The sequence below is a fragment of the Zingiber officinale genome, chromosome 2A, assembly GCF_018446385.1.
Source record: "Zingiber officinale cultivar Zhangliang chromosome 2A, Zo_v1.1, whole genome shotgun sequence".
Classification (NCBI taxonomy): Eukaryota; Viridiplantae; Streptophyta; class Magnoliopsida; order Zingiberales; family Zingiberaceae; genus Zingiber; species Zingiber officinale.
Window position 1 is genome coordinate 48,169,579 of NC_055988.1, and position 27,463 is coordinate 48,197,041.

At 38.0% G+C, this 27,463-nt stretch overlaps 1 protein-coding gene across 1 annotated transcript; it reads left to right on the forward strand.

Annotated features, from left to right (window-relative positions):
- The first annotated feature begins 15,405 nt into the window (after positions 1 to 15,405).
- LOC122043657 (trihelix transcription factor ASR3-like) lies at positions 15,406 to 27,463 on the forward strand. Its single transcript, XM_042604261.1, has 3 exons — positions 15,406 to 16,090; positions 16,195 to 16,242; positions 26,833 to 27,463. Exons 1-3 carry the CDS (start codon positions 15,406 to 15,408, stop codon positions 27,126 to 27,128), a joined length of 1,029 nt encoding a protein of 342 aa, XP_042460195.1. The 3' UTR covers positions 27,129 to 27,463.

The window sequence follows — 27,463 nt, forward strand, 5'->3', positions numbered from 1 at the left end:
TAGTGTTCTACTACTCTAATTGTGAGTTGTCAATGTTGTAAGAGGCTACTCCGTCTGAAGAAGATCTTCATAGTGAACTTTTCATAGTCTTGGATTAGCAATTTTCTGATTGCAAACCAAATAAATTTATGTGCCTCTTTTCTTAATTAATTATCTTATTGATTTTGTTAATACAAGTGTTTGTCTTAATCAAGCTATAAGATCAAGAAAGATTTGGTCTTATTTTTTTATGGTAATTCACCCCCTCTTGCTAGCTACACGGGTCCTAACAATAACATCATTGCAACTCAACACAATTAACACTCAAGCAGCCACTACATCAAAGAATCTAATGACTAATCAAAGAAGTAAATCAAGCTTGGCAATGAAGAAGTTACTATCCAGATCTATTGAAGAAGGATGAGTGTCGCTTGGAAGAAGATTGAACTATGGAAGAGCTGTGGACAGATCAAAGATGGATCACGGATGAAGTAGAAAAAGCTCTTGCTTCTCCAGTGGTAGGTGGATGTGGACGGATGAGGTAGGAAAAGCCCTAACTCTCGATGGATGAAGCACCGATGGTAGCAAGAGTAAGGTGATGAAGAAGTTGATGGCCGAAACTTTGATGGATGTAGGAGAAAATATGATGGGCAAGGAAGGCAACCCTTAACCTCGGTGGATGAAGGCGAAGCTCTGGTGGCCGACAATCAGAGGAGGAAGAAGGTGAAGACTCGCCTGCACTCCCCTATTTTTGACGCTAATCTCATGTAGCAAATTGACAAAGTCTTTCTATTACTATAGCTTCTCAATTTAAATCTCCCATATCTGAATCTACAGTCTAGAATTTTCTAGATCTTGATCAACGATTGGATTGGTTCAGATCTAGTTCAAAAGCTTCAGATCTAGATAAGTGGTCCTAATCTAATCTATCTGACCTGGACGGACCAGATCGTGATGGATTGCCTAGATCTCTTCGAATCTCGAATGGACAACCTAGATTGCTTCAGAGCTTGATCTTCCCAATTAATCTCAGAATTTAGCCCAATTTGGATCAATCTGACTTAAGTCCATGGCCTCTTCATTACCTACAAAGACTATATTCAAATGATTAGCCATAATTCCATAAATAAATAATATATTGCATTAAAGACCAAAAATAAGTCTAACTTATGAAAAATGATATAAATATAGAATTAGCATATAATCAACTCAAGTATAGGATTCCTAAATAATGTGACAAAATGATAGTTATCAGTGTACGTAGTAGAATGGACTAATTTACATTAGGCTCAGCTCTCCATTTCTCATGGACAAGGTTCCCAGCGTAAATCCGATCAGCCCCAGAGTCGGTCGAACCTCCAGGGCTCAACTCTCCACTCCTCATGGGCACAACTCCCAGTATAAACTCGATTGGCCACAGAGTTAGTTAAACCTATGAGGCTCAACTCCCCGCTCCTTGTGAGTAGGACTCCTAACATAAATCTGATCAGCCCCAGAGCTGGTAGGACCTACAGGGTTCAACTCCCCACTTCCCATAGGCACAAATCCCAGTATAAACTCGATCGGCCCTAGAGCCAGTCGAACCTCCGGGGCTCAGCTCCCCACTTCTCATGGACGTAACTCACAGCATAAACCTGATCGGCTATAGAGCCGGTTGGACCTATAGGGTTGTTAGTTAGAGCCCTAGAGCCAATCATTTGATGATTGTATTATGGACTTGTTGTATCATATTCTTATATAAATAAAGGCATTTGTTTTGGTTATTATACTTACTTGTATTGGTGCCAAATAACTAAGTATAATAGCGTCCTTAAGTAGAATGTTCTTATCTATATCAATCGATTGGTTGAATCGATAGTGAGATGTTATAGAGAACACTACTCTTAATCATTCCTAGTCAAGTATTAACATTCAGGGACAATGTTAATGCGACAAGACTAGCATGTAGGTTAACTCGATGACTTGATCTCACAAGTCATGGATATGGAGATATCAAGTTGACACATGGGTATGCATTAGAGAATGTATACTGAATGACCCACCATGAGAAAGTATCATGGATCGTTATATGAGTGTCATATACTTTCTCATGTGGCTATTAGTATGACTACTAGTCCTTGGACCTGAAGTCACCATGGATCCCTACATAAGGAGTTATGTACTTTGGTTTCGTCAAACGTCACCCGTAACTAGGTGGACTATAAAGGCGATTACTGGGTATGTAACGAATTATGCAGAGGGATGTGAGTGATGTAGATGGGATCTATCCCTCCTATATGACGGGAGAGACATCGATATTCTTGATAGAGTGAGACCACGAAGTGCATGGCCATGCCCAAATGAGTCAATATGAGATATTGAGCTCATTTGATTTAGTGAGTCTACTTGGAGTTCAAGATTTAGTTTGATCAGAGGATGACACGTTCTATGGCTCACATTGATCAATCTAGATGTCTAGGATAGAAGGACACTTGTCATATATTGTGAAAAGTCACAATTAGTAGTCACAAGGTGATGTTGGATCTCAACATTCTTGTAACTTGGGTAGTAATGATGTGTTGCTAGATACCGCTCATTACTTATGCTCCTAAATGGGTTTAGGGGCATTGCCAACGTTACAAGAACCTATAGGGTCACACACTAAGGACAATTAGATGGAGATTAGGTTCATATGATGAACCAAGAGGATTAGATTCATGTGATGAATCAAATTGGATTAAGAGTAATCCTAATTGGGTTAATTGAGTTGGACTCAAGTTGATTCATGTGTTCAATGAGTCTAATTTAGATTATGACTTATTGAATCAATTTAATTAAATGAATTAGATTCATTATATTAAATTGGCTTGAATTAAATGGTTGGATTAGATCAACCATGAGAGAGATTAAGTCAAGTTTGACTTGACTTGAGAGGAAGAGGAAGAGTCAAGTTTGACTTGACTTTATGCCACCTCATTGGTGAGTTGGCATTAAGTGGACCAATGATGATGCTCCACATCATCATGGTTACTTAAGTGAAGTGCTACCTCATGGGAGTTACCAAGAGTTGTGACTCTTGGTATCCCATGGGGGTTACAAACCACATAAGTGTGGCCGGCCACTTTATTGGATGAAATGAGTTTCATTTTTGCTAGTGTAACTCTCATCTTCTTCCTCCTAGAGCTCTCTCTTCTTGCTCTCCCTCTCCTTTCTTGGCCGAACACCATAGGTGCTAGCACACCTTTGTTTGGTCCCCTCCACCTAATTTTGTTCGTGTGGATACTTCTAGAGGGTTGTGTACTTTGACAATCTTGAGATCCGACAAACCGTTGGACTAGCGAGATAGCGAAGGGCATCGCATCGAGGGTAACGCTCTTATCTAGTGTAGATCTAGATTTTAGAAACTCGTACTCGTATTTTGTTTTATTTTTCTTCTCACGGATCCGGTGGTGGGGGGTTTCGGGGTTTCCGCGACGCGAAAAAGCGGTTTTCACGGCCCGAAAACCCCAACAAGGGCTTAGGTCCGCACTCCTCATAGGTAAGGTTCCCAGCATAAACCCAATCATCCTTGAGTCGGTCAGACCTTTGGGGCTCAACTTCCCACTTCTCATGGGCACAACTCCTAACATAAATCCAATTATCTCTAGAGATGGTCAGACCTTCATGGGTAAACTCCCTTTTCATAAGCATGATTCCCATGCATACACCCGATCAGTCCAAGAGCCGGTTGATCCTACAGGGCTCAGCTCCTCACTTGTCATGGGCAAAGCCAACATACACCCGATCAACTCCAGAACCGATCAAACTCCCTCTACAAGACAACATTTGTTGGGAGATTGTTGTTACAATCATTGTCCGAGTTAAGATTAACAAGTTTGACTAAACTTGAGTGGATTCGAGTTTGAGTTTCGATGTTTGAAAAATATATTGTTGACAACATGTTTAAATAATATAATGTTAGACAATATGTGAGAAAGGTCAAGTAGGTCAAAGAGGACCGATACTTGATTGGTAAAGTCTTAACTGGAGGTTAGGAAAGATAAGTCCTAACTCGAGGGTTAGGAAAAGGTAATGTCCTAACTATGATTAAGCAAAGGAAAAGTCCAAGTGGGTCAGGGAGGACCACACGTTGGCAAGGAAAGTCTAAGTGGGCTAAGGAGGACTACACATTAGCAAGGAAAGTCTCAATTGTGGCTAGGAAAGTAAAATCCAAGTGGATCAAGGAGGATCACACGTTGGCAAAAGAAAGTCCTAACTATGGTTAGGCAAAGGGAAGTCCTAGTGGGTAAAGAGGGACCGCACGTTGGTAAGATAAAGTCCTAACTGTGGTTAGACAAGAGAAAAATTCAAGTGGGTCAAAGAGGACCATACTTGGTGATTGGAAGTTCAACGAAAAGTTGACAAAGTCCAAGTGGGTAAAAAGGTTGACCGAAGATTGGGCAAGGGAACCTTAGACTTGGGTTAAGCAAGTTAGGGTTGGGTAATCCATCATGTGATGGATTAAAACCTGTGTTAATTGATCAGCTAATCAATTAAGCGTATCTCTTCATGAAGTGCATGGTGAATCAATTAGGTGATCAATTCACCCTGAACCCAATTGATCAAGTGATCAATAGGAAGTTAGTTTTTCGTGAAGCACAGTGCATTACACCGTGCTGAATAGATTGGGAAGAACTCCAATCAATTGAGGATATCGCAAGAGGCTTAATTGATTGACAAATCGATTAAACTTGGTTGTGAGCAAACAAAGAGCTTCTGAATCGATCAAGTGATCGATTGAAGCTGCTTGATCGATTGGATAATCGATTGGGAGAAGTTCGCCAGTAAACAGAATGCTTCGTAATTGATTGAGTGATCGATTAAGAAGTCTCATAATCGATTGACTAATCAATTAAGTGACGAAGAAAAGAGTCGTTGTGAGGTTTGGACGGCTGAATGCACTCGGATTTGATGTGGCAATCGATTGGAGTAATGCCAAGCGATTGAGAGCCCTAATCAGTGGGATATAAAGGCGACTACGAAGATTCAAATGCATGATTGCTTCTCCGATTCTTTTTGACAGTTCTTGAAGGTTCTTGCAGTAAAGTGCTACTGCATTTTCAAGCATCAAGAAGCGAGCTATAGCAACAATAGATCAAGAGCAAAGATTCCTCATAGTAGTATTCTTTTCCTTATTCATGTTGTTTCTTTTGTTGTATTTCTCATGTATTTTTATGTTAGAGTTTGTACGAGACTTCTCCATCTCTTAGAAGGAGGATTTCATAGTGTACTATGAGTGAGGAGAGTGGACCTTTAGATTAGTCACCTCAAGAAAGTGGATACTAAGTAAAATCAAGAGTGTTAGCATTTGCTTAGAATTTCCGTTGCAACAAATCATTAACGAAGCAATTGGAGCTAATCACACCCCCCTCTAGGTTGCCGGAGTATCCTAACAACATTGTTAGAGAATCTCAATGATCTGTCAGAGAATAATAGTTACTCATCAGGGAATATTCTACTACTCTAACATACACACACAATGGAACATTCCTCTCCCTCAGGGAGGATTGCCCTATTTTCTACTACCCGACATTTTTTTACATAAGACACTCTCTACGCTTCATTATTGTGGAGGTTATGAAAGACGGTATAAAAATGAGATTTTCTTCATTGGCCAGGTACACACGCACATGCATCCACACTACGGTTATACTATTCATCTTCTTTTCCATTTTGGGTCGGTTCTTACTTTAGCATCGGAGTGCCCGCGTCAAAGACCCCCTCCCTACTTCTCACTCTAACATTCTTGTTTGGTCTCTTCGCGGTGTGCGCAGGTCCGCAATTTCCAACCCCAAGTCCTTCCTCCGTCAGCACTCCTGTTTCCTCATCGGCCGCTCATCCACTAGGCTTCCGGACTAGATCACAATCCATAAAGATTAGTTAGATAGGAAAACTTGAAATAATTGAGCAACTAAAACGGCTACTCAATTTGTATGAGTCGAATAGATCTAAAGGGCGATCAGATGGAATATATAGGTTAGACGAGTTAAAGAGATCAATTAGCTACACATCTGGGGGTGAATCTTCTTTAAGGGCTACCCTAGGCTATAGTCCAATCCTAAGAATTGTTTTTTATTACCTATTGTAAAAAAAAAAATACTATTAAATTTATTACACATTGATTTTTTTTTTTTTAACTTAGTCACCCCTTCCCCACCTAAAGTCCAGCAGTCCATCTCTTTTTCCTAGATCCGTCCCCTTACATATCCAATCATTTCATTTATCATATCGTTTGATTAATTAAATCAAATTTTTTTAAAAAAAAATAGTTTGGGCATGTATGACTTGACCTATCTAGTGGTCCTAAGCCAACATAAGCAACAACATAAATTGTGCATATATATAAAGCAAGCCCTCATGAGTGACACAATACCTATAACTTGTCTCATTGCGCTTATATAATTCGAAGAAGGACTCAAACAACACCACACCAATTGAAATACTTGTCTCCTTGTGCGCGCTTAGAGTTATTCGACCCCTTAATTCAATCGAGAGCCTTGTGGACGGGAGAGGAGGAAGATTAGGACTAAGACAGATGGCCTTGACAGCAAGTGAGGCTCCATCTCACCTTCCGGTGCCTGAAAGGGGACCCCTTTCCATTACCGAAATCGACTTGAAAACGAAGTGCAATGATATGTAATCGCGATCCATTTAGGCCTTAATGATCCACGTGTTGGCACATGGTGCCTTCTGTTCATAGGGTCCACGATATGTAATCTGCCTTAGATATCCCCTCCCTCCCTTCCCTCCCTTCCTTCCCTCCTTCCATGGTCCAAGAGCCATGAGCTCTTTGTGACCTCAGTTATGGCTTGTGGGGTCTACTTGCATGCATAAGGAAATGAGAGGGCGAATTGTCCTTGTTATTATTTACTCAAATAGATATTTAAAAAGAATGGAAGAGAAAGTGAATGAGAGATTCCTCTCATTTATCATTTTGGTTTTCTCTAAATTGGATGGAAATTAGGGGCCTATTTATTTAAAAGGATAAAAAAAAGTCTATTTTATTCTATTTTATAAGAAATTATTTTTAAAATTTGAACTTGTAACTTTCAAATCATACAATAATAATTCTACTATAGTACCAAAGCTCCCCTTCAATGAATAGGTAGATGAATATTTTAGTTTGCTCTTCTACTTATTTATTCCAATTGATGAAATAAAAATGGAGAATTTGAAGGGAGAAAAAGGAGATAGATGTATCACTTATATGTTTGGTTCCTCCAATTAGCTTGGTTTGTTAAACTGAATTTGCTTAATTAGATCGTCTGATTTGACTAACACGTTCAAATAACATGATTGGTATAGCTTATCTCAAGCTATCAAACTAGATCTAGTCATCTACCAGTTTGGCTTACCCAACTCATCAAGTTAATCCAACTTTTGATTAGTCTATTTAGCTTGACTGGCTTGCCTAAATTGGCCTACGTACCCATTTGGTTCAACTGACTCATTTGACTAGTTTACCTTCATTTTTGCTTTGGCTAATCAACCTAACCAATAGAGATCGATAACCGTAATTTCAATATTGGGGCTCAATGATGAGATTTAATGTGTTGTGAATGTGATGTTAGCAAGACTTACTAATGTTTCATAATCACATCATATTATTCACAAGTATATACATATATATATATATATATATATGACTCCCGGATAGGTTTTGATATGATCAATCGGATTAAATTAGTCATGTTGTATTTGATCCTTATGTCAATGTGTGCAGAAACTTAGGAACACAAGAAGTCGAGCGAAAAATGCAGCGGACAAGAAGGATGACAAGGGAAGTGAGTCAACGAGCTCGGTACATCCGAAGGACAAGAAGTTACGGAAGAGTACACCAGTGGAGCAAGAAGGACGTGCATAACACTTATATATATATATATGACTCCCGAATAGGTTTTGATATGATCAATCGGATTAAATTAGTCATGTTGTATTTGATCCTTATGTCTAAGTGTGCAGAAACTTAGGAACACAAGAAGTCGAGCGAAAAATGCAGCGGACAAGAAGGATGACATGAGAAGTAAGTCGACGAGCTCGGTACATCCGAAGGACAAGAAGCTACGGAAGAATACACCAGTGGAGCAAGAAGGACGTGCATGACACTTCCGAGGGGCAAGAAGCCGAAGCGGAAGTTTGCTTGAGGAAAATGCCGGAGTTGGATTCGGATGAGCTCAATTCTGGATGGTTAGAGAATCACCCAAGCAACTGGATTAGAAGACTAGATGAGTCAACTTAGTGTTGACTTGTCTAGGCACTTGGACTAAGTTCGGGCGCTCTAGCTGCCTTGGATCAAAACAGGCGCCCTTCGTCGAACGTAGCTGTGGATGACGATTCAGAGTCCATGTCAGCAATACTCCAAACACTCAAACCAGTCCAGGTGCCCGAGATCTGAAAAAATGTTATTATCGAACCGTTGAAGAGTCGTTACGAGCAGATAAGGCGTACCACTAGGGGCGCTCTGACCCACTCTAGCCGCCCAAAGATGCCACGTCAGCCAACGGACATATTTGACCAGCAGGCTATAAATAAATCCTTGGTTCTCTACTTCTCTTTATTTCAACACAACTCTTAATCATGAATTTTGTGCTTTCACTTCTTCAATCTGTAATTTCTTTACTGAGCTTTCCAAGTCTATAAGAGACTTCCCCACCTTCCAAGAAGGAGATCTTTAGTACTTTCACATGCCTTGGATTAGCAACATCCCAAGTTGCAAACCAAGTAAATATCTTGCCTCTTACAATTTCTTTTATGTTTTATTTAACTATTTAACTTATATTTATCTTTGCTAAACAAGAAAGCAAAAAAAATTGTTAAATTGAAATTACAGGGCTATTCACCCCCTCTGGCCAGACTCCAAGGGACCATCAGTTAGGATCAAAGTTCAACCGTCTTAAAAAGACTAACTGCTAACTGAAGCACTAAAATAATGGTCGAACCAAGCATTTCACCCGCCAAAATTTGAGGGGAGTTCACAATGTGGAAAAACCAAATGAAGGTATTTTTCAAAACCGATTTTGAATCTTTATTAATAATCAAATATAGTTTTATAGCTCCAAAAGATCAATAAGGAGAAGAAAAAGAAGAATATCTGTGAATCAAGAAGGAACAAGCTGACTTTGTAGCAAACGTACGAGTGGAATTCCACCTCCTAAGTGTGTTGTCACCTCAGGAAGTCAACAGAATCAGTGCCTATGAATCATCAAAAGAACTTTGTTAAAAATTCCTGGAGTTGCACGAAAGGACTTCTGAAGCCAAGCTCATAAAACAGGATCTGCTCCGAAATCAACTGACGAACCTTCGGCTAAAAAGAGAGTCGGTCACTCAACCATACTTTAAACTAAAGAAGCTGATCACCAGACTTAAGAATCTCGGAGAAAAGGTAACAAACTGAGATTCACTAAGATATGCGCTAAATGCTTTCCCAAGAACACTTGTGTGGACATCCATAATTGACTCCTATTATACCTCTAAGGATCTAGAGGTAAGTTTGTTAGAAAGTTAATTTTCTATTTTAAAACTTCACGAATCTAGATATACAAAATTAAGAAAGCAACTGAATTAGAACATTGATCTAAAGGCAAAAATAGACGAACAAGACTCTGAAGCTTTTATTCAAGGCAAAGTAGCTCTCATGGTAAGAAACTTTAGTAAATTTTTTAAATCTAACAAATTTCACAAGTCACGGGCAAAGAAACACCTTCGAAGAAAAAGGAAGATTTGATGCTACAATTGCTAGAAAGAAGGGGACATCGAGGATGACTACCCTAAACTAAAAAAGGAGAGAAAAAGAAAAAAGGCTAAGACAAACGAAGTAGAGAAAATTAAAAGCTACATGGGATAAGTCGTCATTTTCTGAGTCTGAGATCGAGGCCTATGCCAGATTAACACTAATGGTGAATCATCAGAGAGACAAAGAAAATACCTCAGAAATGAGTATCGGCGAAGGGGGAGCATCAATGGACGGAAGCAGCAATGACAAAGCGTCAGATCACAAGGTAAGTCAGATACGCTCCCTATCTTTTGAACAATCATATGAATTTATTAAAATGCCTTCCAGAAATATATGAAAATTAGAAAAATAAAATATAAAGTTAAAATCAACCTTAACAAATGCATGCGACTAAAAGGTTTTAATAAATTAAAATTCAAAAATAAAAAATTGAAAGGACAAATAAAATCTTTCCAAAATGACTATACATGCTTAAAATTTAATATTTTGTGAAAACCAATTTTAGTAATTATGGAGGACTTGTATATCAAGAAGCATATGGGACAAATTAGAAAATTTCTTATAAATTATATTCCACCGTTCCTGATTAATTTAGTAGGTAGGAACCTATATTGGGTTTCAAAATCATATATAAATTAAATCCTCTATATAATTGATTTACTAGGGTAGAAATTGCTTAGAAAAATATCTTTTATACAAACTTTTTTTATAATTTTGTATTCAAAAAATTTATAATGATAGATTATTTGTTAGATTAATATTTTCTGAATTTTCTAATTAATAATAAATTTTATATTAATTAGTTGCCAAAATAATTAATTTTTAACATTAAAAATTCTCAAAAATTGAATTTTAAAAAATTTATTTTTTTCAAATATTTATTTTGTTTTAAATACTTAGAAAAATTAGCAAGATTTTTCTAGATCAAAATTTATTTTTAATATTTATTTTTTTTAAAAAAAATAGGGTTTTGTAATGAAACAATTTATTTCTGTTAAACTAAAATATATTTTTTCATGAAAATGTTTTAATTGATTAATTGCTTCTATTTGACTTTGATAAAAATTTTCAAGATTTTTGGTGTCAAAACATAGAATTAATTAATAAAATTGGAATCATTTTAAAAATTATTTGAAAAATGTTAGATTATGTTATTTTTGTTTATAATCCCCTAGATAACTTTTCAACATTTTTTTAAACTATTTTTCCTAATTTTTTGATGTGATTAAAGTGAGAGAGATAGGATTAAGTTGAGGGGGAGAGATAAGTTGAGGGGGAGGTAGGATAATTACAAAGTTATCCTTGTACTTACTTGTAAATTTTCTATTATAAATGTAATTTTCACTTAATTAGTCAAATGATTTCATGTTAGTTTGTTTTGATTATCCTAATTTAATTTGGGGTTGATGCACATCAAAAAGGGAGAGATTGTAAATACCTCAAGTAAGTTTTGATGTGATCAACCAGATTAAGGTAGGTTCTGTTGCATTTGATTCTTCTGTCTAAGTGTGCAAGAACTTAGGAACACATGCAAGAAGTGGAAGACGCAGCGGAAAATAAGGATGACACGAGAAGCGAGTCGATGAGCTCAGTGCATCGGAGAGATGAGAAGCTGCGGAAGAGTATATCGATGGAGTGAGAAGTACACGCGCGACGCTTCCAAAGTCGAAGTCTGCTCGAAGAGAAAACCAGAGTTGAGTTCGGGTGAGCTCAACTCTGGATGATCAGAGAATCACTCAAGCGACCAGATCATATGACCGGACGAGTCAAGTCAGTGTTGACTTGTTTAGGCGTCTGGACTAAGTCTAGGTGCTCGGACTTCAGGGTGCCCGTACCATGTCCGAGTGCTCAGATTGCCTTGGATAAGAACAGGTGCCCTTTGTCAAACGTTGCTGTGGATGATGATTCAGAGTCCACGCCAGCAACACTCTAGGCACTTGGACCGATCTAGGCATCCGTGATCTGAAAAAATGTTATCGTCGAACTATTGAAGAGTCGTTGCTAGCAAATAAGGCGTCCTGCTAGGGGCACCCGGACCCACTCCAGGCGCCCAAAGATGTCACGTCAACCAACAAACATATTTGACCAGCAGGCTATAAATAAATCCCTGGTTCTCTTCATTTCAATGCAACTCTTAATCACAAATTTTGTGCTTTCACTTCTTCAATCTATAATTTCTTTACTAAGCTTTCAACGTTTGTAAGAGAATTCTCCATCTTTCAAAAAGGAGATATTTAGTCCTTTCACTTGTCTTGGATTAATAACCTCTCTGGTTACAAACCAAATAAATCTTCTTCCTTTTACAATTTCTTTTATGTTTTATTTAACTATTTAACTTGTATTTATTTTTGCTAAACAAGAAAGTAAAAGAAATTATTAAATTAAAGTTATAAGGCTATTCACCCTCCTCTATCCGGCCGCCAAAGGACCATCAATATATATTTGGTAATCTAGATATTCAACTCTTACAATCTGATTCAAATTACCATCAATATATATTTGGTAATCTAGATATTCAATTCTTACAATCCGATTAATTTTAGAGATGACTGGTCCAGTCTTATGAAAATTTTCCATCGACCATCAGAATAAATTGATAAATACAAATGAGTCATGATAGAAGACCCAATGTCATAAGTTTTTTAAACTCTCCAAGAGTAAAGTGCCCTAAGTGAAATTTGAATCCTCATTATCTAAGGACCTCACCCCACCTCTTATCATCACCTCATAGCCCTAGGAGCGAGTTATAGTTGTTTAATAATTTTACAGATGACCATATTATGATAAGGATAAGAGATTTAATTTCTCCCTAATTCTTGTGGAACCAAAATAGTGGATTGGAGTAATTTCTCTTCCATTTGATTTTTCATCTTTCTAAATAATTTTCCATATAAACATTAACAAGAAATTTAAAAATTCATCCTCTCTATAAGTAATTATCCTCGTAATTTTTCAGTCGAGTAAAAATGACTTAAATTCCTCATCGTCACCAAACATGTTCACCATGACTTCATAAATTTGCAAAAGTATACCATCCACTTAGGAATGTAATCGAGTTGAACCGAGTAGAATTTTTAAATATTTGAATTTAACTCGTTTATAATCGAGCCAAGTTTAAATTTTTTTTAACGAATATATTTATGACTCACGCATTTATTTGAACTTTTATTGAACCTAAACGAAGTTAATAAATATAAATTATAAATTTAAATATTCATTAAAAATTAAATTATATATTTAGAGAAAATTATAATATTCTTATTAAAATTTATAATTTTATTCTAATAAATAAATTTAATATATTTATCTATCAAAATTATTATTTTTCATTTAAAAATTGATTCATAAACTTACTAACGAATATGTTCACGAGCTAAAGAGCCAAGTATTGTGAAGTTTAAGTTTGGTTTGTTTATCTTAACAAGCTTCATTAAAAGAGTTTAAATGAGCTTTTATCAAATCAAGTTTTGAATAACTCATGAATGACTTAGTTCATTTACACCTCTACATGATTCACTAATGACTCCAAAGTGGTATAAGGTCTCGCAAGCACTCAGCTTCATCGTCAAGCTCTAATGTTGAACTCGTGCACATCGATCTCAATTAGTTAGGTTGATCTATAGAGTGAGTAGTTTGTTGGGCATAGTGAGATAGATGAGTCAACCAAGTTAGACAAGTCAGTCAACCCAATGAGGAGCACAAATTGGGCAATCTAGTTCAAGTTGAGCGAAGTTGTCAAGTTGCGTGTGCTAATTGAGCCAACTAAATGGACGAATTGAGTCGGTCTGAATGATCTGAGGATAAGAATGGTATAGCTATGTTGGGTGGTCAAATGATGTTCACATCAGATCTGGGACGACCGATTTAATTTTATAGAAATTTTCTATCGATCGTCAGGGTAAATCAGAAAATACTCACGACAGATAGCCTAAAAGTTTAGCATCTCATAATTGTACTTCTCATTGGAAAAAAAATCTATACAAATATATTATAGCGGAGATTAAATCATAAATATCTAAATGATAACTTAACATTTTTCTATTATATCGAAGGACGGGTGGCCAAATGGGCATGTTAGATATGAGTTGAATAAGTCAAACATACAAATCATTTATTCCTTTTTTTTAAAAAATTGTTGGAGTAAATGTTGTAGTAAATTAGTAGAAGAATAAATTAAAATAATATTCAACCACCTATTTATCCAATTTGTCTCTAAACGAGCATAAAAACACAAAGTTACCAACTAAATTTGGCAAAATTCAAATGAAAGTTGAACCAAATTTTAACATTGAAATGCAATTTCAACAATAAAAATAATCAATGGAAATGGTTAGCATGCATGAATTTACATAAAATTTCTTTTAGCAAAAGCTTAAGATATGTGTTGAAATAATGAGAAATTTTTATAATGTTGTGTCATTTTTTGTTTGTCCATTAGACTTATAAAACCATAATATGATTCATTATATATGGTCAATTAGGCATAACTCTAATATAAAATAAAATTAAAAAATATGTTCAAATTAGTTGATAGAAATATATATATATTTAAAAGAGTTAAACAATTAAACTAAAAGTACAAAGGTAAGACAAACAAAATAATAATAAATAAATACATTGATTGAAAAAATTATTTAGTTACAGTCAAATAGTTGAAATAGGTGTTAATATAAATTTTGATATCAATGATTATATTGCTTGAGTTGTCTCTCATGTATCGTTTTTATCATTAAAAAATCATGTATGTAACCAATACAAACAAGGGAAAAAAACAACAATTGACTAAACAACCCACTTAAAATTATGAAATTATCAAAAAGCACATTTAACTTTTAGATTTTCTAAAAAAACACATTTATTTTTCATTTTATCCCTTCCGTCAATTATTATGGTGCTGCATTCAAAGATGAATATCAATGTGGCGCTATATTTCGAACAATAACATCATTATGATATTGAATTTCAAAATTAATACTGATTTTCAAAAATAAAGAATAGTAATATTGGTTTTGAAATGCAACATGGTGTTCTTTAAAATTGTTTTTTGAATGCAATGCCACTAGTTGAAAGGAGGGGTAAAATGGAATACAAATGCACCCTTTGAAATATCTGAAAGTTAGATACATCTTCACAAATTTCACAACCTCAAATGTGTCATTTGAGATAAAAAAAAAACTCTTTAATTAATAATCTTCATGGTGGAAAAGATTAACACACTTAATTAATATTAGAATAGGCAATATAATTGGGAGATCTCCCCACATAAAAAAAAAAAAAAGAGAAAGGACAAGGATATAAAGGAGGGGATTGAATTAGAAGAATGCAACAAGGGTGGTGGTAGTGCCTTATCAACCCCTAACTAGGAAAGGGATATCCCTTTAGCTTTCCCATATTTAATGCCTTTTCCTCAATCCAATTAGTATGTTCATCACGCCGTGTTAATGTCAAGATATGACGACTTTATGATGCCCATGGATTTCACAATTTCATCTTTCAAACCCTTGTTTTAAATAATTATTAAAGATTAATTAGAGCATAATTAATCAAGCCCTCTCCTCCTCTCCTTCCTCCTCATCCTCTATTTTGCACTCGTAGTTTCTTCCTCTTTCTCTCTCTAATTACTTGATCGCCGTTGAGTTTTTACGTGGGGGCCGGGTTCTCAAGGAGGCCGTGAAATGGCCAACGCCGTCGGAGCCGGGGGTTCCAACGGCCACGGCGGCGGCGGGGGGACGGGAGGGGGAGGGCGGGCGGCGCGGCTGCCGCGGTGGACGAGGCAGGAGATACTGGTGCTGATACAGGGGAAGAGGGTGGTGGAGAGCCGCGGGAGGGTGCGCGGGCGTGGGGGCGGTGGAGTAGGAGGCGGCGGGGAGGAAGGGACGACGGCGGCGCCGGTGGAGCCCAAGTGGGCGTCGGTGTCATCGTACTGCTGGCGGCACGGCGTGAACCGAGGGGCGGTGCAGTGCCGGAAGCGGTGGAGCAACCTCGCCGGGGACTTCAAAAAAATAAAGGAGTGGGAGGAGAAGGGGAAGGAGTCGTTTTGGTCGATGAGGAACGATATCAGGAGGGAGCGGAGGCTGCCGGGGTTCTTCGACCGGGAAGTATACGATATCCTCGACGGGGTCGCCTTGCCGCCGGAACAGGAATCAGAGGCCCACGCAGAACAGGACAAGGGGAAGAAAGAGTCCCGTCAGACTGCGGCGGCGGCGGAGGCGGTCGTCGACGAGGAAGAGGTCGTTTTCGACACCGGGCGCACCGCAGCCGAAGACGGATTGTTCTCGGACTTCGAGGAAGAGGAAGAGGAAGAGGAGGACCCGGCGCCGCCACCGCAACTGCAACCCATGGCGGCTGTGCCAATCTCAGGTAACTGAATTTCGATCCATCTTCACTTATCTAGCTTCAAGTATCAGAATCAATAATCTAATTAGAACAACAACAACAATCAATCAATCAATGATCTTCTGCAGAAAAGCAGTTGGAATCAACTGAAGAAGGCAGGTCTGAATCTGATCAAGGTAATTAATTACATCACTACCATTAATCCCCCTCCTCCTGGTTAATTAATTATTTGCAAGATAGGCGGGTGGAACATTTCCGTGGGTCGGTCATCCATCCCAGAATTATATAGTCGAACAGTTAGATACATGCTAACTAAAAAAAAATTATTTACAAGATATGAATTGCTAAAATCTGACAGAAAGAAGAACTAGCTCGTACAGAATTCACAGCTAACTAACTACTCATGATCTTCTGCCTCATTTAAGATTGCATAACAATATTTTACCACGATCGAGTAGCGTTGTGTGGGTGTGTTCTTACAGTTTTGATCAGCTTATCCAAGAGCAACTAGTGGTGTTATATATATTTTGTTGGAGAACAAAAATTAACAGAGCGTCTTATATATTTTCTGTTTGTTTTCCTTTTTTATAAAAAAAGACGTCCCCACCCATCGATTTTCTTTATACAACGATATAGTTCGTCATGATTACCTTCTATCATATATTAAATTATGAAATTACGTTTTAACCGTTATAAAATAGTAGCTATTATAAATATTATAGCAACTCAATTTAGTAGTTGTTTTTGTTGAACATAATAAGTCTAAGTGTAGCAGCTATGATTTTATAGTTAGTATTATAACGTGAATATTAGATGAACAAATTAAATTTATATTCTAACAATTAAAAAATCGTAACTAGTTGCTATAATATTTATAGCAACTACAGTTTCTTAAATGCTACAATATAAATATTAGATAAATAAGTCGAATCTATATTATAAAAGTTATAAAATTGTAGCTACTATAACATGAATATTTTTGAACATGTTGAATTCACGTTGTAGCAACTACGGGTTCGTAACTGCTACAATGTCAATGTTACAGGACAGGTTAAATCCACATTATAGTAATTACGAAGTCGTAACTACTATAACATTTGTAGTAGCTACGGTTTACAGTGCGCTCGACTTATTCAAGATTTAATGTGTATGATAAAAATTAATAATGTCGAACAATATACTTGAGGATAACTTTATCATTTTTTTAACATCGGGTATTTAGCCCTTCGGGTTAATTAATCTTGGGGATGACCAACCCTGTCTCATGAATATTTTTCACCGACAAGGTAGATCCAGAAGTGCTCATAGCGGATGTCTCAACAATCCAATATTCTAAATTTATTATCCCATTAGAAAAAAATACTCTAAAGTATAGAGTAGTTGGTAATTGAATCATAATTACTTGGAAGATTTTATACATGAGCACCCTACCACTCAACCGTATCCCTGATGGGTGAGACATCCATTATTAAAAAAAACTAAAAAGAGTACAAATGATTATGCATTAATTCATTGCGTTAATGGCGGGCATGAATATATAGAGTGTGTATCTTCCTTTCATGTGCGTCAGTCACTAACCGAAGAGATGTAGACAGATGGGGCTTGCAAATGTTGAAGCCAGATTTGGTCCTAGCCGACGATTATCAAGTTGGCATTATTGGGGCCAGGGTAGGATCAATAATTGAAATTATTTAAAAATTCAAAACAAATTAAAGGAAAAGAAAATTTAAAGTTTAATTATAATGCCCTTGACTTTATTGGTACAAAAGGCGGAATCCGCCGCCCCGACGGCCCCCTACGCCTGTCCCATGGTGATGTAGGAGGAGGGTTAATCAGGGTGAATGCTGGGTTGATAAGTGGCTGGGGGTTCGAGGCTTTAAGCCGGCAGACGGGGATATTATCCCACATTGCAACCGTCGACACTCGAACCTGCTGTTTCATGGTACAACTTTCCAACCACTTACCAATTGATCCAGCCCCTGGGGGCAATGCCCTTGACTTTATTGTTTATATATATACGGGATAATTAAGCATTTTAACCCCAAGCCCTAGGGTTGTTGGGCCTTAGAGATCGTGGATCGTAGAAGAGTAGATCATTGAGGGGCCACACCCCAATTATGGCGTGTAACTGTAAGAGTCCTCCATAATTATTGTACTGCAAGGGGATTAATGGAGAACTCGAGAGATCGAGCTCAAGGATGTTTGATTGGGAAATCGAACTAATTGGGTTACTAAGTCCCTCAGGATATTTTAGAAGTCGAGCTATAAAAATGAGATCAGGAAACTGAGTCACATGAGGAGCTCAAGAAACTAAGTTGTATGGGGAACTCGATCGAGATAAATGACAACTTAGAACTGAGGTTCTAAGTTAATTGTATGAGAAACTTAGGAGTCTGCGAGTCGAGAACTGCGTGGTTTAGGGAGATACAATTTTACATTGTACATGTGGCAATGCTTGTTTGCATTAGGCCATCTAGTTATTAAAAACTTTCCTTGGTCTGATAGCTTTTCTATAGAGAAGTAAATATTTCACTTGACATGTGGTTTGTGTGCCGATTGCTATCCAACAATGGACAAATATGGATCCTTAAAGGAGATTGAGAAAATATGTTGGAAATTTCCGTTGAGCTCCTGATAGGAGATATGTTAGTGCAATCGTGTAGTAAGTGGTTGGGTTCTATTACAGATTTTGATATGTTAGACAAAGAGTTTAAATAGGTTTACATGCGCATCTAATGTGTGTTAAGTTATGCAAGGACTTGGCAGGATGCACACGAAGCTCACGGAGTTTGTGACTCTATGAGGTTGAGTTGTACATGATGACTTAGTGTAGCTAATTGCTATAGCAAAAGGTGATTATTATGTTTATTCCAAACACCTTTTACAATACATCCCTTGATTATATGAAGAGAGGTTAATCACAGGATGACTTAGTATAGTCAAGTTGGTATGCTTAATGGCTCAGAGGTCCATTAAAGTTTAAAAAAGAGTGTGTGTATGAGCATCCAAGCCGTCGTAGGAAGTGAAACATTGAGTGTAATTATAGACGCTTGTGGAGCTTGGCTTGGCATGACCATTTGGTTGGTTCAAGGTTTATTGGAGGAGATTAAAGAATGATGGTACGAGAAAGACCACGTAACAAGGAAAGATTGAGGTGGAAATATTGACTACAACTGAAAGGAGAACACAGGTAAAGATTTAAAGATGACTTGTGGAATTAACTAAGAGGTTAATACCATCTGAAAGACTTAAGATGTGATATGAGATGAGTTCAATGGTGAAAGTCAAGTTACAGAGGTAAACTCTTAAGTTAGTTGTGAGAGCTAAATGATTTGTATTTTGAGTTCAAGGTAGCTCTTGACTTAGGTGAAAACGCAACCTCAATGATCTAATCAACTGAAAGGTGTTTCGAATCAATTAGTGATCTGAGCCAATTAAGGAAACTTAGGCTTGATGGCTTATGAACATAATGTTTTGGTTTGGAACTCAATCAACTAAGCAGTTGGCTAGATGACTTGAGTAGATTGGTAGTCGACTAAATCCTAACAAGAGTTAGAAAGAAGATCATTGAATAAGCAAAGGAAAACTACAATCGTCAAATGATAGATGGGTAATTAATTAAAGTCAGACAATCGTTTGAAGTTGGCATCATTTGACTCAAGTAGCTGCTTGCTTAGAGAGTAATAGACTGATGACAAGCATAGTCAACTTACATATTTATTGGCAGACTAAAAATTATAGCAATCACGAAAACACTCAACTTAAAATGCAGTCAATTCAACAAAATAAAAAAAAAGCCAAGCCAAGCCAAGACAACTTGGAGGAAATATAAAGGGAGGGCCATGGAAAGCTTACAAATTAAGGTTGGTGAATAAATGCTTATTTTTAATCTCCTATATATATTCTCTTGTTGTCTTCAAAGCTTTTACTTGTTCTCATTCTTATAAGAAGGCTCATTTAAGAAGTTTCTCCACTTCTAGAAGTATCTAAGAAGAAGAAGAAGAAGAAGAAGAAGAAGAAAGTTAGTGGACATTTAGGAGTGAGTCACTGAAGAGTTATAAGTTGTAGAGTTGAAATTAAAAAATCTAACCTTATAAATTTGTTTGTTAGCATTGACTTATATATTTATTGTTTTCATTGTGTTTTCATTGTTTTTTTAGCTTGCTTATGTTGAATTTTGTATTAAATTCAAAGTATTTTTTGGTAGTGTTTTTAGTCCCACATTGCTAAGTGGAGAAGCTTGGAAGGGCTTATATAGGAAGCTCTTCCATCCTTACTTAGCAATGATAAGGGGACCTACACGCATGCGCGGGCCAAGCCCAAATCGAGTGGATTTGGGGGGTTCGAGCCGGAAATCCATAAACCGGGCGTCACGTACGCGATTAACGCGTGCAGGGGGGGTGCAAATCCCCAGCTCGTGGGCCTTGCGTTCACGGACGGCCCGTTTTTTTTTTGCTAGTTTGGTTCAGTCTGAACCAAACCAGTTTGGTTTCCGGTTCGGTTGGTTCGAACCAAACCAGTTTGTGCTTCGTACCTCCTCAGAGTGAATAAAAGGGGACAAGCAGTGCCTTCACTCAATCTTCCTTCTTCTCCCTTCTCTGTGCGATACATTCTGCACAACACCTCCTCTGTTTTTCTTTTCGAGTTCGAGTCTTTCTGCGCCTTTGTTGTGTCCTGAGGCTTGGTCGTTCGGCGATTTGAGGTTGGGTCCGAGTGTCGCGTCCGTTTTGGAGTGCACCTACGGACAAGACGAGCGGTTGTCGGATCTTGGGGGAATTTTGCCGGGGAGCCTTTGCACCGTGAGGCGGCAATAAATTCTCTAAGGACAGTCGGCGTGCCGACGCTTCAACCGGATAACTATATTCTAAACCCGACTACTTTATTTATCTGTCTATTGCATGCTATTTTTGTGTCAATATAATACTGCTGTTTATATTGCTTTAAATATATTACCAACATTCTTAGAGAATTTAATTGCCTGCATCTATAGACATGATGAATGATAGGGTAATAGGATCTGTTGAGGCTAGTGCTAGACCTGAGAAATTTTACGGGCAAAACTTCAGACGTTGGCAACAACGGATGAAATTTTGGCTTACTACGCTAGGGTTATTCTCCGTTATAGAAACAGACCCTCCTTCACCTAATGAAGAGGAACCTGCCCGTAGTGCTGCCTTAGAGAGGTTTAAGCAAAGGGATTATCTCTGCCATGGGAGAATCCTGTCTGCCCTCTCAGACGCACTATTTGATGTATATTGCTCAACCTCTTCAGCTAAAGAGCTGTGGAAATATTTGGATAAAAAATACAACTCCGAATATTCTGATTTAGAAAAGTATACTGTGACAAAATTCCTGAACTTCAAATTGGTTGAAGGCAAATATGTGATTGAGCAGACACATGAATTCCAAGTTCAAATTCATGGTCTTGCTGAAGGAGATATGTCATTACCCGAAAAATTTCAGGTCTTGTCTATCATCGAAAAATTGCCTCCGAGTTGGGAAGATTTTGGCATGACTCTTAAACATCGGAGAGGTAAAATCTCTCTCAAAGATTTGATGATTGCCTTAAATATCGAAGAAGAACATCGGAAGCAACATAAAAATGATGATACAAGAATGCCTATGGATTTTATTCCAAAGGCGAATGTAGTAGTCTCATCTGACAAGAGGAAATTCAAAAACCAGAAAATGAAAAACAAGATGAAACCCAACCCAAAGGTTCAAAAGAAAACTGGAACCAAACCTAAGCCTTGCTGGGCATGTGGACAGGTTGGACATTATGCCAAATTCTGCCCTAAGCGAAAAGACAAGGAGAAAAATCAAAGCAATACGTCCAACACTAAGGCACAAGTAAATGTCGTGACTGCTAGTGATGACACCAGCAATAGGTTTGTTACCTTCAAACCCGAATTAAACTTGATCTATCAACCCAATGAATGGTTAGTTGATACAGGTGCTAATGTACACTGTTGTGCTGATCGCTCTGCCTTCCTTACTTATCAGGTAATTGAAGGCACTTCCGTGACCATGGGGAACCATTCTGCAGCCAGGGTGTTTGGAATAGGACAAGTTGACCTGAGGTTCACCTCTGGAAAAGTCCTGTCACTGCATGAGGTACATCATGTTCCAGCGGTCCGTCGGAATTTGATTAGCGGATCAAAGTTAGTCCGTGCTGGTTATGAGTTGAACTTTAAATGTAATAAAGTTGTAATATTACATTTAGGAACCTTTATTGGAAAAGGTTACCTTAATGAAGGTTTATTTAAACTCAATGTAGAAAATGCTACTTTAAATAAAACTTCTGATATTGGTTGTTCATATAACATTGAGTCTTATGATCTGTGGCATGACAGATTAGGACATGTCAATTTTAATACCGTAAAAAGGATGATGAATCTTGACATGATCCCTAAGCATGCTATAAATGATAAGAAAAAATGTGAAATTTGTGTGCAATATAAACAAACCCGTAAACCCTTCAAATCAGTTGATAGAAATTCTGATATTTTAGAATTGATTCATACCGACTGTTGTGAGTTTAACGGTGTAATAACGAGAGACCATAAAAGGTATTTCATTACCTTCATTGATGATCACTCTCGTTATTGTTATGTTTATTTGCTAAAAACCAAGGATGAAGCTTTAGATAAATTTATGGTTTTTAAATCTGAAGCTGAGAATCAAACCGATAAAACAATTAAGAGGTTAAGGTCTGATAGGGGTGGAGAATTTACCTCGAACCTGTTTCAAAAATTTTGTCAAGATACAGGTATAATCCACGAGGTAACTGCTCCATATAGTCCTCAATCCAACGGTATAGCAGAACGAAAAAATTGAACCCTTGAAGATATGATTAATTCCATGTTAGGCAGTTCTGGGTTACCCAACTTTATGTGGGGGGAGACTCTATACACTGCATGTCATGTGCTAAATAGAGTCCCAATGAAGTTAAGGGATAAAACCCCATATGAGTTTTGGAAAGGCCGAAGGACAAGTTTGAAATACCTTAAAGTGTGGGGGTGCCTTGCAAAGGTACTAGTACCTGAACACAGAAGGAAAAAACTTGGTCCAAAGACCGTAGATGGTATTTTCTTGGGTTATGCTCAAAATAGTATTGCATATAGGTTCCTGATTATTAAATCAGAAATTCCTGGAATAGATGCAAATACTATTGTAGAACTTCGCGATGCTACATTTTTTGAGGATATATTTCTTATGAAGACGAAAACATCTCAATCTAGTATTCCTACTAGAAATGAGCCTTCTTCTGTAGAGGTCACATTATCCGTAGTGGGTACACCTTCCTCAAGTCACTCTAGACTAGATGAATCTAGTGAGTGTACGGAACCGAGAAGGAGTAAGAGGCAACGTGTGTCTACGGATTTAGGCCAGGACTTTATCACCTATAATATATAAGGTGACCCTGTGACATATAGAGATGCTATGGCTTCTCCTGAAGCTAAGTACTGGAAAGAGGTCATTAAAAGTGAAATGGATTCTATTATCTCTAATGCTACTTAGGAGTTAGTAGATTTACCTCCTGGGTGTAACACTATATGATGTAAATGGGTGTTTAAAAGAAAATTAAAACCTGATGGGTCAGTAGATAAATTCAAAGCCCGCCTAGTTGCTAAGGGATTCAAACAGAAAGAAGGGATTGACTATTTTGACACTTATTCTCCTGTTACAAGAATTACTACAATCCGAGTATTAATAGCATTGGCGTCCATATATCATCTTGAGATCCATCAAATGGATGTTAAAACGACATTCCTTAATGGAGATCTTGAAGAAGAGATATATATGGATCAACCTGAGGGATATGTAGTTTCTGGAAATGAGAACAAAGTTTGTAGGTTAGTCAAATCTCTTTATGGTTTGAAGCAAGTCCCAAAGCAGTGACGCGAAAAATTTGATAGAGCTATGCTATCATTTGGCTTTGAAGTGAATGACTCTGATAAATGTGTATATGCTAAAATGAAAGGTGATAATTCTGTTATCCTATGCTTATATGTAGATGATATTCTACTGTTTGGAACTAACCTTTCTATTATAAATGAGACTAAGACCCTCTTAATTGGTAAGTTTGATATGAAGGATATGGGTTGTGCTGATATGATTTTAGGGCTGAAGTTGACTCGATCAATTGATGGAATAGCAATTTCTCAATCACTCTATGTTGAGAGAGTATTAGAGAAATATGGCTATAGCCAAGTTAAATCTGTTGTCATACCATATGACCCTTCAAAAACTCTCCACAAGAATAATAGTGGTGTGGCAGTGTCTCAATTAAGATACTCACAAATAATAGGTACTTTAATGTATTTAGCTAATTGTTCTAGACATGATATTTCTTTTGCTATATCGAAATTGAGCAGGTTTACCAGCTGTCCGGATAGAACGCATTGGGATGCATTAGACAGAGTACTCAGATATCTGAAAGACACTATATCCTTGGGCTTGTGGTACGGGATATTCCCTGCAGTCCTGGAGGGATATAGTGATGCTAGTTGGATAGCTGACACTGCTGAGTGTAAAGGCGTTACTGGTTATGTCTTTACACTTGGAGGCGGTGCAGTTGCTTGGAGGTCTGTTAAACAGACGATTATAACCCGGTCTACATCTGAGGCAGAATTGTGTGCTTTGGATACCACAGTAACTGAAGCTGATTGGCTTAAGAGTCTTCTTTCTGAAATTCCCTTGATGATGAAGCCAATACCTTCTATTTCAGTACACTGTGATAATCAAACATCAATAGCTCAGATTAGAAGCTCCAAGTATAACCAGAAACAGAAGAGACATGTACGAATAAGATTAAAGTCTATTCGTGAGCTAGTGTCTCTTGGAGTGGTGTCATTGGACTTTGTAAGTTCAAAAGACAATATTGCTGACCCACTCACTAAAGGACTTGATTATGAGAAAATCAAGAGATCCAGTAAGGGAATAGGACTGAGACCTGTCCTGGTTTCATCTATAGCGGCAACCCAACCTATCTGATTGGAGATCCCAAAAAGTAGGTTCAATGTGGTACAAACAAGCTATAAGGGTGAAACGTAAGCATCAAATTGATTGAGATGTAATCTCATAGTCTCTTCCCTAGATAGATGCTTGACTGCTAGTAAGGATGAGCTTAGGAGCTCTTAATGAGTTCAAGGTCTTAATGACAGGATGCTTGCAGTACATCCTTGAAGAACTCACCTATGTAAGTGTAACTGTGTGGCCGCAGTGTGGGGGGTCTAGGCAACTCCCCTTAGCACTTATGAAACAAGATTCGGTGGCATGGCCGTAATGCACCAACCCAGAAGGATTCAACCATCGCCCGTGATGAGTTGTTACCAATTGACTTCACATATAAAAAATGTTTAAGTTCAAGACCTAGTTCACTTCAAACCTATGTGAATAAGATTGGTGTACTCAGGTGAAAATTCAAACCGGAAGGTATTTTCACTAAAAGCTCATTGCAACCTAGCCTCAGGACATATTTTATCTTTTAAACCGAAATGATTTGAATTTGTGGGGGATTGTTGAATTTTGTATTAAATTCAAAGTATTTTTTGGTAGTATTTTTAGTCCCACATTGCTAAGTGGAGAAGCTTGGAAGGGCTTATATAGGAAGCCCTTCCATCCTTGCTTAGCAATGATAAGGGGACCTACACGCATGCGCGGGCCAAGCCCAAATCGAGTGGATTTGGGGGGTTCGAGCTGGAAATCCATAAACCCGGCGTCACGTACGCGATTAACGCGCGCAGGGGGGGTGCAAATCCCCAGCCCGTGGGTCTTGCGCTCACGGGCGGCCCGGTCTGTTTTTGCTAGTTTGGTTCAGTCTGAACCAAACCAGTTTGGTTTCCGGTTCGGTTGGTTCGAACCAAACCAGAGTTTGGTTTTTGTTCCGCGTAAGGAACGGATGCAACACCGCGCGAGAGGAGACGCGGACGCGACACCGCGCGTGAGGAGACGCGGACGCGTTTCCTCGCTAGCGAAGCAGTGCTTCGTACCTCCTCAGAGTGAATAAAAGGGGACAAGCAGTGCCTCTATTCTTCACTCAATCTTCCTTCTTCTCCCTTCTCTGTGCGATACATTCTGCACAGCACCTCCTCTGTTTTTCTTTTCGAGTTCAAGTCTTTCTGCGCCTTTGTTGTGTCCTGAGGCTTGGTCTTTCGGCGATCTGAGGTTGGGTCCGAGTGTCGCGTCCGTTTTGGAGTGCACCTACGGACAAGATGAGCGGTTGTCAGATCTTGGGGGAATTTTACCGGGGAGCCTTTGCACCGTGAGGCGGCAATAAATTCTCTAAAGACAGTCGGCGTGCCGACGCTTCAACCGGATAACTATATTCTAAACCCGACTACTTTATTTATCTGTCTATTGCATGCTATTTTTGTATCAATATAATACTGCTGTTTATATTGCTTTAAATATATTACCAACAGCTTAAGCATTAGTAAGAGTAATGATCTTAATTTGCACACGCTATTCACCCTCTTCTCTATCCGTATGGTCACCATTATTCATGTAATTTGTTTTTTAGCCTGAAATTTTTATGTTCCTTCTCTTGATCTTCAAAAAGATTAGTTTTGACCTAACAAAGATAACAAAAAACTTCTTGGTTCTAAAGTATCATATATATATATATCTAAGTGTAATTAGTGCCTCGATGTATCTTGCTAATGATACTAGTTATGATGTAGCTTTTGTTGTGAAGTAAGATATGCTTGTTTACTTCTGTGGCCTTGTAGAGTCTGACTGATCAATGTGAGTTATCCATGCAGCAACGGCAAAAGGTAAACAAGAAGGCGATGATATCCCAGAGAAAGGCTCCCCTTCGCACCAAGGACTGAAGCGGAGACGGCCGTCAGCAGAAGCAGCAGCCAAAGACAGCGACCTGCAGGGCCGCCGGCTGATTGAAGTCCTGGAAAGGAACAGCCGAATGCTGACAGCCCAGTTAGAAGCACAGCACCTCAATTGCCAATTGGACAGAGACCAGAGGAAAGACCAAGCCAACGCCTTGCTCAATGTTCTAGGCAAGCTTGCAGATGCTCTCGGAAAAATAGCTGACAAACTATAGAAAAAATAGCTTTGTACATATTCGACGCACGCAGTTGGATTGGTGGTTAGTGTTTACTGGCGTACTTGTACTACTGAGAAGAAGAATGTGAATTGACTACTGCAATCTCAAGTTCTCTTCTTCAATAGGGTAACAGTGAGCTCTCAGAGATTTTGACAGCATGCTTTGCTACTAAACGACTTTAAACTGCTTAAGTAATAGTTGTAGAGCAAGAAGATAATGGAGGGTTAAACAGCTACACTTAGACTGTGGTGAACAAATAGCTAACTATTTTGGTGCTAGTTATTGAAGTTGTTTATTTCTTCTATCCTAATTGAGCTCTCCATAGTTTTGTA